This window comes from Monodelphis domestica, chromosome 5, assembly GCF_027887165.1.
Source record: "Monodelphis domestica isolate mMonDom1 chromosome 5, mMonDom1.pri, whole genome shotgun sequence".
Taxonomy (NCBI): domain Eukaryota; kingdom Metazoa; phylum Chordata; class Mammalia; order Didelphimorphia; family Didelphidae; genus Monodelphis; species Monodelphis domestica.
In genome coordinates this window covers 323,240,586-323,253,394 of record NC_077231.1, presented here as the reverse complement: position 1 = coordinate 323,253,394, position 12,809 = coordinate 323,240,586, and the positions used below count along the sequence as shown (strand labels likewise).

The window sequence follows — 12,809 nt, the reverse complement described above, 5'->3', positions numbered from 1 at the left end:
TTGGTGGCTCACAGGATGATGCTGTGAGAGGAAAGAGGTCTTTTGTTAACTGAAAAATGTTGCTGTTATTTTAGGAAAGGGTGCGGGATTGCCCTGTGTGCTCTGAAGTAGCCGGGCTCTCTCCAGCTTGATAAAGCTTCACCTACATGTTAGATTCTAGTGGAACCTGGACTAACTGGAGAGATTGAGAGGAAGTAACAGGTGGGGACGTCTCATCTTCTCCTAGGGGGAAAGAGGGTCTCACCACCTCTCCTAAGAGATTCCACTCTGTTTCTCTCTTTCTTGCAAAAGGCTAACTATTCTCAGCATGAAGAGGGGCTCACGTGGCAAAATGGAGTCCCACACAGAACGTGGCAGCCCAGAGCTGGTCCACTTTTAGGACTCTGTGCTGTGATTCTCCTTCTTCCTCTTGGTTCAGGTTTTCAGTTGCATGTGTTGTTTTATCAATGTATTTTGACAACCGTGCTTCATGCATCTTCTCTAAGCTGAGTCAGAAAAGTGGAGGCAGGGGGTACTTTCATCCCAGCAATCTTCACTGCCGATTCCCCTTTCCTCCAATCCTTTTAGCATCCTCAGACCCAAAGGGGAAGCTGTGAATCCCTAGGTCCTTCCATACAGAAAGCTACCAAAGGGCTTTTGTGTCGAGCTCAAGACTTCCTCCGAGGATGGTTCAAAGGTAGGAGAGCCCAGCTTCCTGGGAAGTCCAGAAAGTATTAGTACTTTAGTATACAGGAGTTCTGGGAGGATTTATGGTCTTCTGTTGCCCCTGTGATTTGGGGATCAACACAGACCGCAGATGTTCTTAATGATTCCTGCTCAACTGCTTCTAGGTACAGTTACCATCCACGCTCTCTCTGCACAGATGTCTTGCTCTTATCTGGCTTTCTTGGTCCTATGAGGAAGCTAAGGAGGAAGTAAAGGTTTTCATCCACTCCTCTGGGATGTGAATCTTTTAGGGCCACACATAAAGATATTTCAAGGAGGACCACTGACTGGAGTGACTATTTGGACAGCGTAACCATAAAATGGAATCAAGATGTCTGTCCCCTTTGCACCTTTGCATTTCCATCCCTGAGCATAATTTCATGCAAACAGTAGGCACACTGTAAGTGTTTCTTTCATTGTATTAGGTTGCTAAATTTTAGAACTGAGTTTCATTGACTAAAGGAAAAAAATAGTTGGTCAGAGGCCTCAAGACTTGTAGATAACGGCTTGTTTGTTTTCAACACTGTATTCAAGGGCTTATGGCAGACTTTAAAAGAAGCTCCAGTTTATCTGGAGACTTTTCCCTTTACCTAATGAAACCTCCATCCAAATAGCTCTGTGGTGCTGCAGCCTAGCCTGGAGGTGATCCTGACTGGCTTGGGGTACAAGATGTGGCAGGACTTGGCCTATGAAAAGGCTTTGGGTCTGGGCCCAGTGAAGACCCGAGTCCTCTCTCCAGGGCCAGCTGGCCAAAGCTCACAGAGCTTTTATTCACAGGAAGTTTGGCTCCCAAGGTAGAAGGAGCACTTCTGGCAACGAGTGTTGATGAAGCCTGGATTCCCGCATGGGATACCGGTTTGGGATCCATAAACTTGTTCTTAAAAATTATTTTGAGAACTCCATTCCAATCTCATTGTTTTTCTTCGTAATCCCATATCTTCTATGGATTTAAAAGCCCAGTTCTCAGAAGAGAACCCCTGGCTCTAGCGCACTAACAGAGGGCTCCGGCACATCCCCTTCTCTAAGGTCGAGAATCCTTGATGTGGAGGGGATCGTCTATCTCAGCAGAGGGCCCAGGTCCCTCAAGCAACCCAAGAACCTGTTTGTGTCCGGGAGAGTGCGAAGGGTTAGGGAGACAAAGAAAAAGGCAAAAATAGGCCCTGCCTTCACAAAGCTTGTGCAGCCTTTAAAAACACCTTGTCTTCTGTCTTAGATTCAATGCTAAGTATCCATTTCAAGGCAGAAAGGAAGTAAGGAATAGGCAATGGGCGTTAAGTGATTTGTCCGAGGTCTCCCATCAAGGAAGTCTCTGAGGCCAGATCTGAATCCAGGACCTCCCCTCTCTAGGCTTGCTTCTCTACCCACTGAGCCACCCAGCTTTCTCCTAAAGTCACATTCTAATAGACATGACAACATGCATACAAGTCAGTTAATACAAGTTCTATGTAGAGGAGATTAGAAGTCAAGGACATAATGAAGTACTGAGGCAGGAAATAGTCTAATTTACACAGACTCTTTTTCAGTCACACAAGAAACTAAGGCTTAGAGATTATCTGAGAGCATAACTAGGAAGAACTAAGAAAAGGTTGTCTTTATAATCTATATTTAGCTATTTCCATATGTCAAGAATCTAGCTTGCTCCCAAACAGCCTTATTATGGGAACTATAGCCCAGGCAGGTGGACCTCCGTCCTACCTCATGTAGACCTTCCATCTCCTCTCTCCATGACCTTGTATTGGATGTCCTCTGTGCCCGAATCTCACTTCTTCCTCCACTCTTTGTCTTGGGACCCCTAGTGTCCCCCAAGGCTCAGCTCAAGCACCATCTCCCACAAGAAGCCCCTTCTGCATCTCCAAGCTACTAGCGTCTGCTTCATTTCCTCGAGAATTACTTGTATTTGTTCTCTATAGATTCTCTCTCTCTCTCTCTGTCTCTGTCTCTTTCTGTCTCTCTGTCTCTGTCTCTGTCTTTGTCTGTCTCTCTCTCTCTGTCTCTGTCTCTCTCTGTCTCTGTCTCTCTCTGTCTCTCTCTCTGTCTCTGTCTCTCTCCCTCCCTCTCTCTCTCTCTCTCTCTCTTTCTCTCTGTCTCTGTCTCTGTCTCTGTCTCCCTCTCTGTCTCCCTCTCTGTCTCTCTCTCTCTGTCTCTGTCTCTTTCTGTCTCTCTGTCTCCGTCTCTGTCTCTCTCTTTCTCTGTCTGTCTCTCTGTCTCTCTCTCTGTCTCTGTCTCTCTCTGTCTCTGTCTCTGTCTCTCTCTGTCTCTGTCTCTGTCTCTGTCTCTGTCTCTCTCTCTCTCTCTCTCTCTCTCTCTCTTTTTCTCTGTCTCTGTCTCTTTCTGTCTCTCTCTCTGTCTCCCTCTCTGTCTCTCTCTCTGTCTCTGTCTCTTTCTGTCTCTCTGTCTCTGTCTCTGTCTCTCTCTTTCTCTGTCTGTCTCTCTGCCTCTGTCTCTGTCTCTGTCTCTCTCTGTCTCTGTCTCTGTCTCTCTCTCTCTCTGTCTCTGTCTCTCTCCCTCTCTCTCTCTCTCTCTCTCTTTCTCTCTGTCTCTGTCTCTCTCTGTCTCTGTCTCTGTCTCTCTCTGTCTCTCTCTCTGTCTCTCTCTCTCTCCCTCTTTCTCTCTCTCTCTTTCTCTCTGTCTCTGTCTCTGTCTCTGTCTCTCTCTGTCTCTCCCTCCCTCTCTGTCTCTCTGTCTCTCTCTGTCTCTGTCTCTCTCTGTCTCTGTCTCTCTCTGTCTCTGTCTCTGTCTGTCTCTGTCTCTCTCACCTCTCTCACACACATTATAGACCTATATATGCATATATTGTCTCCCTAGACCAGACTGAAGGAGCAAGAATGATCTAACTTCTGCCATTGCAAACCTAACAACTAACACAGTATGTGGCACACAATAGATGTTTAATAAATGCTTTTTATCTAACGAATTTACTTCGTCAGTGCAGACCATCCTTTTACCAACTCAGACCGCCACCTAACTACTACTAGCTGGTTGTTTTGTGCGTTGCTGTGGCTGGAAAAGGCCTTCCTTGTCCCTCACTTGGTGAGGAGCTCACCTTAGCTTAGATCAGCTGGTCCCCAACGGAGAGACGTGGCTCTGATTAAGAGTTGGCACTTGGGGCATTTAGCGGGCTTGTCGTAGGACGTGCCAGAGTAGCTTATGAGACTGCCACATCACCTTGGGTGCTATCAAAGACGTCCTTGTGCAGTTGTATATGGCAGTGCAGTGCCTTCAGTGTACTTAAGTGGAGCACCCTTAAATCGCACCCAACAGTTAGCTTGTAGGAAAGACAGGACACCTTGTCAGTGGGTTTTGAAGGCCTGACTGGCTGGCTCTGATGGACCCCCCTTCTTCCTCAGAAACATGAACCAAATTCACTGTGAAGGGTTAAGAATGGTCACCTGGGCGGTGCTGGGCAAGCTCCTGTCAGCCTGAGCATTGCAGGCATGGCAGCTAGGGGGGCCGGCAGAAGAGTCTGGAGGCTGGGGGGGGTTACCTTCTTTCTCCTTGAGGGTGTTCAAATAGGAGAGGAGGTTCTCGTTGGCTTGCACACAGTAGACTTCCCGTGTCTGGATTCCGCCTCCACACAGCGCAGTCTGATTCCCTCGTCTTTTGTCTTGTTGACTGAGCAACGGGTCAACCCGACATTCAGTCCACTCTGTAGTTCTCCAGCCATACCTAAGCCAAAGCAGATAGCAAAAGGAAGAGTCAGCAGATGTCGCTGACATTACTTTCTTGTTCGTTGGGAATATTTCACCAAATGTTTTTAATATCAACTGAACCTTCCTTAGACGAAACACAGCGAGCTGGAAACTCATAATGTCTTCCTCTCCCTGGCTACATCTCGAAGGCTACAAGAGCAAAGATCATCTTCAGTGAAACAAATGGTAACCATGGGAGGCAGAAGAGCAAACCAATCTCCTTTTAATTAGTGCTCTAGAAGTGGCTTCTCCATATTTGAAAAAAATATAATTGTATGTAGGAGGGAGAGAATTGTGATAAACCAACAAAGAAACGTTGACAGACCCCTTCTCACTTTGAGGAGGATGATGGCTTTCCAACAGTGTGTGAGCATCATTGCTGGGGGCTGATGAAGACTGATGAGGGATAAGGAGCTGGGAGGGAGTCCTGAGACCCTAAACTGATGAAGTGAAAGTCATGCCACCAGCCCTGCATAAACACAAGCTTCCAGGAACTCCCCAGGGAGCCATCGTGGATGCTACCAGTGATGGGAAGTTAAAATATTTCTCTTGCTCTAGGAAAAATATTACATGGCTAAGAAAAAAATGGATCACGGTACATGATGGACCTTTGAAAGCACATTTAAGTTGGAAATGGGAATGGCTTGAGTGCCATATTTCTAGTTCTATTCTATCAGAGGGATGCGAGAGTTCTTTGGGGTGCCATCTACCTCCCTGTCTTTCTCAATGCTCTGGAAGGCCTCACACACAAGCCTAACTTCCCTCCCACACCAGGTGAAGGTTGTGCTTATCAACAACATAGGTCTGAGCTCATTCCAACTACTATGTCTAGGAGTCTCCCATCTTAGTTCTAGGGAGCGAGCAATATATTCTCTGAGGAAGTTGCAGGGGATGGGGTGTCAGCTTGGGGAGGAACTGAGCAATATAACAAAGTTTAAAAAATCAATAATAGTCCAGGTTCTCCTGTTCAAAATTAAAAACGAATAAGAATGAAATCTGGTCTAATTGGAGGATAATAATGATTACCAACTCCACAGGCACCCGAGTGCCAGGCAAGCATTCTTAATTATGGACTTCAGGTTCCTAGGGATAAGATCTTGGGTTGTAAGGGTCCCCTATTTCCTAGTCAATCCCATTTCCCTGACTTTACATGTTCAGTGTTGTAAGACAGAAGAAAATCCCCAATCTGATCAAGAGGACATAAATGGTGTCAACAGTTTCCATCCAAACTTCCGGGGGTGGGGGCGGGGTGTGAATCTTTCAGGACCAAAGCAGGATGGGCCATTTGTGATGCAAGAACAATATCTCACTAGTGGTTCTGGTCATCCAGGACCCAAGATCCTCACAACAGCAAGAATCTAGGACATGAGTGCCATGCTAAGAGCACAGCTGATCAGGACGCCTCCTTCCAGCTCGGAAGAAGCTGCCTCTGGGAGTCTGTCTTATCCTTGCAATAAATCCATCCTGCTACTCACTATGGCTGACCCGTTGGCTTCCTTTCTGAGAATCCTCAAATTTACCAATGTCTGTTTTGCCGCTCTGAATGCCAAGTCAGCCATCAAGATGCCGTTGGTGCTGGTGCCTGATGGGAAACTCGAGCACCATATGAGAATTCCTCCCACCCAAATTGCCTTGAGTTCATTTTGAATACATCTATACATGCACATTGTCTCTTTTCATAGAATGTAAACTTATTGAAGACAGATATTTCCCCACTTTTGTCTACATCTCCAGTGCTTGGCCCAGAGTTGGTGTTTGAGAATTGTTTGTGAATAGACCAAACAGGATCATTCCTCTTAAATACATTTCTGCACCTTAGAGAAAGTGAAAACTTAGAGGCATCGTAAAAACTGCCCTGTCTACCTAGCCATTTTGTGCATTAGGAAACCTAGGATCAGAGAAGTCAAGTGGCTTGGCTCACGTCACACAGGAAGGAAGGGTATTGAGCAATAGAATGGAAAGAATTTCAGATTTGGAATCAGGAATCCTCCTTCTGATACTCAATAGTGGTGATGATGGAGAAGTCACCTAACCTCTCTGGAGCCCTCTTCCTCTCTCTGTACACTATATTCCTATAATATCTACCTTAAACGCTAGTTGAGAGAACCAAAAAGGATGCTATGTGTAAAGTACTTTGTATAGCTAAAGCCCACTATGTATGATAGCTGTTCATTGTGGGGCTGAGACTGGAACCTTCTGACTCTCTGGAAACCACTGAGAGCCAAGAACTGCTGCCCACACCTGGTGACCAGTCAGATCTGAAAACAAGGCATGGTCTCATTACTTCCTCTTGAGGCAGTGGCATGTAGTGGATAAAGTCCAGAATTGTAGAGATCTAGGTGTCTGTTCTCCTTCTCATATGTGTAATGATCCTCAGCCAGTTAGTTCCTCTCTCTGGACCTCAGTTTCTCTTGATGTGCTATAGGGATCACACCACTGGCCCTTTTCCCCTCATGGGGGAGATTTGGGGGAAAGTGTCAGATATCAGAAATACTGTCAGTATTGCCCTTGCTCTCTGAAGCATCCTTTGGGATCAAATGTGTATGCAGAAGATCGAGAGATTTCTGTAATTAGGAACAAATATCCACCCACTTCCCTCTCCAGAATCTGGTAAAATGAGCAGATTTTGAGAGTACTAGATTGTTGGAAATAATCATTGTTCCCCTGCAAGATAGAGGAAGCACTCCATTTCCTGGCTATTTACTTACGTAGCACAGGGGGCCACCCCATCTCCTTGGGTCAGGCAAGGTTCAATCTCCTCCAGGGCAGGGCAGTCCTGGTCACTGCCAATGGGAAATTGTCTGATGGTTCGTGTACGGACACGGTTCCCTTTAGGGGACGATGTATCATAGCAGGTCTTGGAACATGGGCTCCATTCAGACCAGTCGGATACCTGGCACTCCTTGGTGAGTACACAGGACTGGAAGGTGATGGGCAGCTTGTCTTGTTGGCAAAGACTGTAAGAAAACACAAAGAGTCGTTAAAAACTGCAGATGGTCATTATCAAGGAGTTGGTCTCCCTGAGGAAATGATTATTTCTCACAAGACATAAATTCAGAAAATTAGGGGCAATTTCCAGGACATGAGCAAGCCCAAATTTTCATGCTGCAACAGGAAGGGAGATGCCATACTAATAATTAGTTTCCTGGGATCTCATTGGTTTGGGATATGACTCACTAACGAGAAATAGGAAACAAAACACCCTCCAAAAGTAAGAGGAGATGGGCCAAGCAGGCAACATCATTGTATATAGAGTGAGGCATGTGATGGTACAATGGGTAGAGAACTTGCCCTGGAGTCAGGAAGACCTGAGTTAAAATCCAGCCTTAGACACTTTACTGTGTGACCCTGGGCAAGTCACTTCAGTATTTTTTGCCTTTGTTTTCTAAACTTGTGACAGAAGCTATGATATAGTGTTGTTATGATGACCAAATGAGATATTTGTAAAATCATTTAACAAAGTTTCTGGCACATAGTAGGCAGCATATCAACACTTATTGCTTCCTTCTGCGCATCATTTCCCATCCTCTCTAGTTTTACTTTAGTCTTTTCTGAAGAAAGGTGGGTAACCCTCAGGAGAAAGTCTTTCCCCACCTTCTCTCTTTGGCTTCTGAAGACTGAGAGACCAACTCCTCTACCAGCCAGAGTCTTCTCCTCCAGATTCCAGTCCCTTGGGCCCCTCCCCCATTGAGGGGATCAGTTTCACACACTCTTCAGCCTGACACTTTTTCTTTAGTGTCAGCCTCTGTCAAAAGACATAGCCTTTCCCATAGAGGCCATGTTTTCTACCTGCGTTCTGATTACGTAACCTTTGTGAAATTGTTCCCTCAAGAATCCCCATTCTATCTCTTATCTTTCACACCTTCTCATGTATATACATGTGATCTATATAAATATAAAATTCCTGTAGCTCATGAACACACCAAGGTCTCTCCTAGCCTTGTTTTTAGACCCTTATCTTCTGACTTGGAATTAACACTGTGTATTGGTTCCAAGGCAGAAGAGTGGTCAGGGATAGATTGGGGGTCAAGTGATTTGCCCAGCTAGGAAAAGTCTAAGGCCACATTTGAATCTAAGACCACCCATCTCTAAGCCTGGCTCTGAATCTGCTGATCCATCTAGCTAACTCCCTCGTTCAGTCTCTCTTATCCTTAAACACAACACCACACACACACACACACACACACACACACACACACACACACACACACAGAGCTTTCATTTGACTTTGCCATTTCCTCAAGCTATTATGTCCTCTCCTCCATTTTAGAACCACACTCATGGAAAAGCTGTCTTTGTCTCTTTGTCTCTCCTTCCTCACCCTTTCTTTTAAGTATCTTGAAGTCTGCCTTCTAATTGCACCATTCAACTGAAACAGTTTTTTTCCCTAAAGTGACTAATATCAAAAATGTCAGGGAGCTCCCCTCCCTCCTTTGATACTGCTGAACACATTTCCATGTTTGAGGCTTGGTGATAATTGCTCACCCTTGCTTTTCCTCTTGCCTGTTTACTCTCTCTGTCTTCTTTGCAAGATCATCATGTCTCCCACCCTGTTAATGGATGACTTAATGGGAGACATAATAATGTCTCTGTACTGGGGCCTTTTCGCTTCTCTACATACTCCATCACTGTCTGATTAGCAATTATGAACTCAGTTATCTGTGTGAAGATGACTCCTAGATCTCTACATTCTGACCTAGTGTGTGCCTGAGATCTAGTGCTACAATACTAAGTGACGATTGGCCATTTCCATCTGGTATCTTAAAGTCAAAATGCCCCAAACAGAATTCATGATCTTCCTCCCCAAAGCTCCCCCCCCCCCTTTGTGTCAGTTGTGAGTAACACTATTCTTTGAATCACTCCATCCTTCAAATAGATGTTAAGTCTTATTGTTTCTACTTCTATAACATTTGCCCCAATTATTTCCTTTTCTCTACTCACACATGAAGTCTGGTATAAGCCTTCATCATGTCTTCCCTGAATTATTTCAGTAACTTCTTATTTGCTCATTTTGTTTCTAGTCTCAACCCTCTACCATTCATCCTCCACAGAGTTGCCAAACTGATTTTTCTAAAATACATCACTGCCCTGCTCAAAAAGGTACAATGGCATGTAGAGCCCTCACTGTTCGATTTCAGCCTAGGTTCCAACTTTTTACATATTACTACTGCCCTTCAAGTACTCCTAAGAGCAGCCAGATTGGCATACATGTTCTTCCACCACCTTTGTACCTTGGGATAATATGTCCCTATTGCCCGGAATGCTCTTTATCTCCACCATTGTCTCCAAATCCCCAACTTCCTTCAAAGTTCAGCTTAAGAGGCATCTGTCTCTGTCCTGAGGCCCTTCTTGGTTCTCCAGTACAAGTTCATCAAGACAGCAACATTACCGGACATTTACATTTTGTGTGTTTTGCATTATTTCTTCATAGTCATGATTTTCTTCCAATAAAATGTAATTTAACTGAGGGTGGGGTGTATTTTTGCCTTTGCATCAACAGAATGTAGTAAAGTAGCCAGCACATAGAAGAAGCTCTCCCTGATGCTCTAACTTATGTTATGATTTTTTGATTATAGATCATACTCTGCCCTAAAGTCCACATTCAGCTGAATGTGAACTCCTTCAGAGCAGAGTCCATCTTATTTCAGTCTATGAATCTTCATCATTTAGTGAAATTTAGCCTTGAACACATTTTTGTACTTACTAATGATTGTTGAATTGAACTGTCTTCCCATCTTCTCTGTAATTAGATTCTCATTTTAAATATATTTCAGATTTAAGACTCATATCAAATTTTATCTTTTTCATAAGAACTTTCTTGATTCCCTTCCCCCGTTTTTCAGATCCCCTTCCCAAACTACTATATATGTATGTATGTATGTATGTATGTATGTATGTATGTATGTATATAATCCAGTAGAATATAAGCCATGTTGGGCAAGGATGGCTTTTTCTTTATCTTTGTATCCCTCATGCCTGGTTCACTGCCTGGCACTAGTAGGCATTCAAAAAATGTTTACTGATTAGCCCATTTCCTCAAAGATGCCATTGATCGAAGTATCAAAAGGCACAACTACTTCCTCTCTGAAGCAGTCTTGGTTGAGTCTTGGACTCTCTCCATCTCCCTTACTAATCTCACTGGAGACAAAGCTCCTGAGCTCAAACACTTAGTCCATTGCTATTGATCAATACAACCCTCTACCTTGCAGTCTCTTTTATTGGTCATGGCTTATGAGAGGAACAATTGTGATGACGCTAGGTTGTCCCCTGTCAAAGACAGGGATGAGGAGGGTCCAGGGTTTATATGTTCTCATCTGCTCTTAGAGCCTGCTGGTATTTACGGACAAGGTTTGGCTCATCAGGGCAGCTTGTGGCCATGACAGTGGAGCTTCAATGGACTGGACTCACAATACACAGGTGGACAGAGTGCACTCAGGTTCTGGCTATTCTGGTTAGTCCTGGGACCTTACTCTTTTAGACATGGCCTTTTGAGACATTCGCTTGGGACTGTAGACTTAGAAAGAGGAGTATTTAAAAAACAGTCTATGAGTACACCAGAGAAGTAAAAGAAAGAGGAAGAGGACTTACAGAATGGTAAGACTTACAGCAGCTCTTTTTGAAGAGGCAACGAGTTGAAAATGGAGGTAGTGTCTAGTCTCTGGAGAATGACAGAACACATTATGGTACATGAATGTAATGGAATGAGATCATGATATAAAAATTGATATCAGAGATGATTTCAGAGAAATGTTGGGAGTCTTTTATTAACTGATGAAGAGTGAGATGAGAATAACCAGGCAGTGAGGTACTCCCGTGATTATAGTGATGTCCTTGGACTCAGGAAGATCTTAGTTCAAACCTAGTCCCACTGCCTGTGTGACCTCTCCTTGGACAAGTTACTTCACGGTGCCTGCCTTAGTGCTTTGCAAAAGTTCAAGAGCTCTCTAAATGCTTATGACTATCTATGATTGGTGAGAAGCACTGATGATACATGTGCCACATCTCCTGACAGAGAAGTGATGACAAATACACAGAATGTTGAACATGGACAATATGGGAATGTGTTTTGCTTAATGATATATATTTGTTATGAGAATTTCCCCCCTTTCTTTGACATTGGGGAAAGAATTAGGAGAATCAATATTTGATAATTGAAAATATAAACTTAATTTAAAAAATTCTGCCTCCCCAAGGCCTAAGCCCCATTTCACTAGATCATTGTTGCATATTAATAGTAAGAGAGACCCAAAACTAGGCATGGAGTGTAACTCATGATTGCTGATGTGAAGGTTTATGATCTTTAAAAAGATGAAGTGATTCTGAGACAGATTTGAAATGGAATGACCAAGTCTTCAATTCCTCTTTGCTTCTTCTTTGCCATCAATAGCACAGAAGTCTCAAGTTGTATGGCTTATATCCCATAAAACTCGTCCTCTCCAAACCTGGTGGTCAAACTGTTGATCATGTTTCCTTTAACACATCTTGTTTCCCCAAAATTTTTAGAACATCATTAGTTAAGAATTTGTTTGGCTGGCTTATCTGGTTCTTGGCCTCAGAGTAGGCTGGGGTCAAGGTGGTGTCCATGACCACATGAGAGAGGAATCAAGAGACCTCAACTGGACTCTAAAAAGGAGGGGGTTTGGGGGGCGGATTGAATTGGGCCAATGTCAGTAGATTGACAGTGGGTTGAATGGCTAACACACTCTGACTGGGGCAGAGTCTGGTCTGACATCACACACAGACCACTCAGTAAAATGGGAAAGTAGGTTTAATTAAAGAGAATAGGTTGGAAGGGTATGGGATAACCCTAAAGCTAATTTTTCTAGCTATACCCCAGGGAACTCATGTCTCTTCATAGAGAGTCTCCAGAGTGGTTCTACACTAATCCACTTCTCACTTCCTAAAAATCCCCAGTTCCTGTTCTTGATAAGCTACAACTAACCCCCCCCCTTAGCTGGTATTAAGAAACTGGTCTGTGCAAGCCTGATAGGGCCCAGGGAAGGTTCTGGATCCAAAAAGGACCTAGACCTGGTCTCACTATCACTGCACACAGTTTGTCAGGATCACCAGGTTCTGCTCGGATGAAATGCAGCACACAGGACAGCAAGCAGGACAGGAACAAGGAGAGGATCAGCCACTAAGGAAAAGCAGCTCCACCTCCAGATACCTCCAGAGAGGCAGCTACCCCCCTCAGTCCCAGGCTAACCCTTCCTTCAAAGTTCCAGAATCCTTCCTGCTGGTCTCATGCCACTCTCCTTGCAAACTTACACACTTTCCTACTTAACTCACTTTTCCTTATAACAGCTCCTACCCCAAACACTTACTAGCTGTGTTGCCCTGGACAAGTGACTTTATACTCTAAGCTTAAGCTTCTGTTAAGCATCTGTCACCCATGTGTGATCACCCCAGTAATAC

The 12,809-nt window shown here is 44.3% G+C and overlaps 1 protein-coding gene across 1 annotated transcript in view; it reads right to left on the bottom strand.

Moving 5' to 3' along the window:
* THSD7A (thrombospondin type 1 domain containing 7A) overlaps positions 1–12,809 on the bottom strand; it is a 360,671-nt gene that overhangs the window by 165,086 nt on the left and 182,776 nt on the right. Inside the window, exons 3-4 of the mRNA XM_056800585.1 lie at positions 7,103–7,351; positions 4,190–4,371 (exon numbers count right to left, since the gene is read on the bottom strand). Of these exons, the coding sequence (XP_056656563.1) occupies positions 4,190–4,371; positions 7,103–7,351 (431 nt within the window). The remainder of the gene's footprint in view (positions 1–4,189; positions 4,372–7,102; positions 7,352–12,809) is intronic.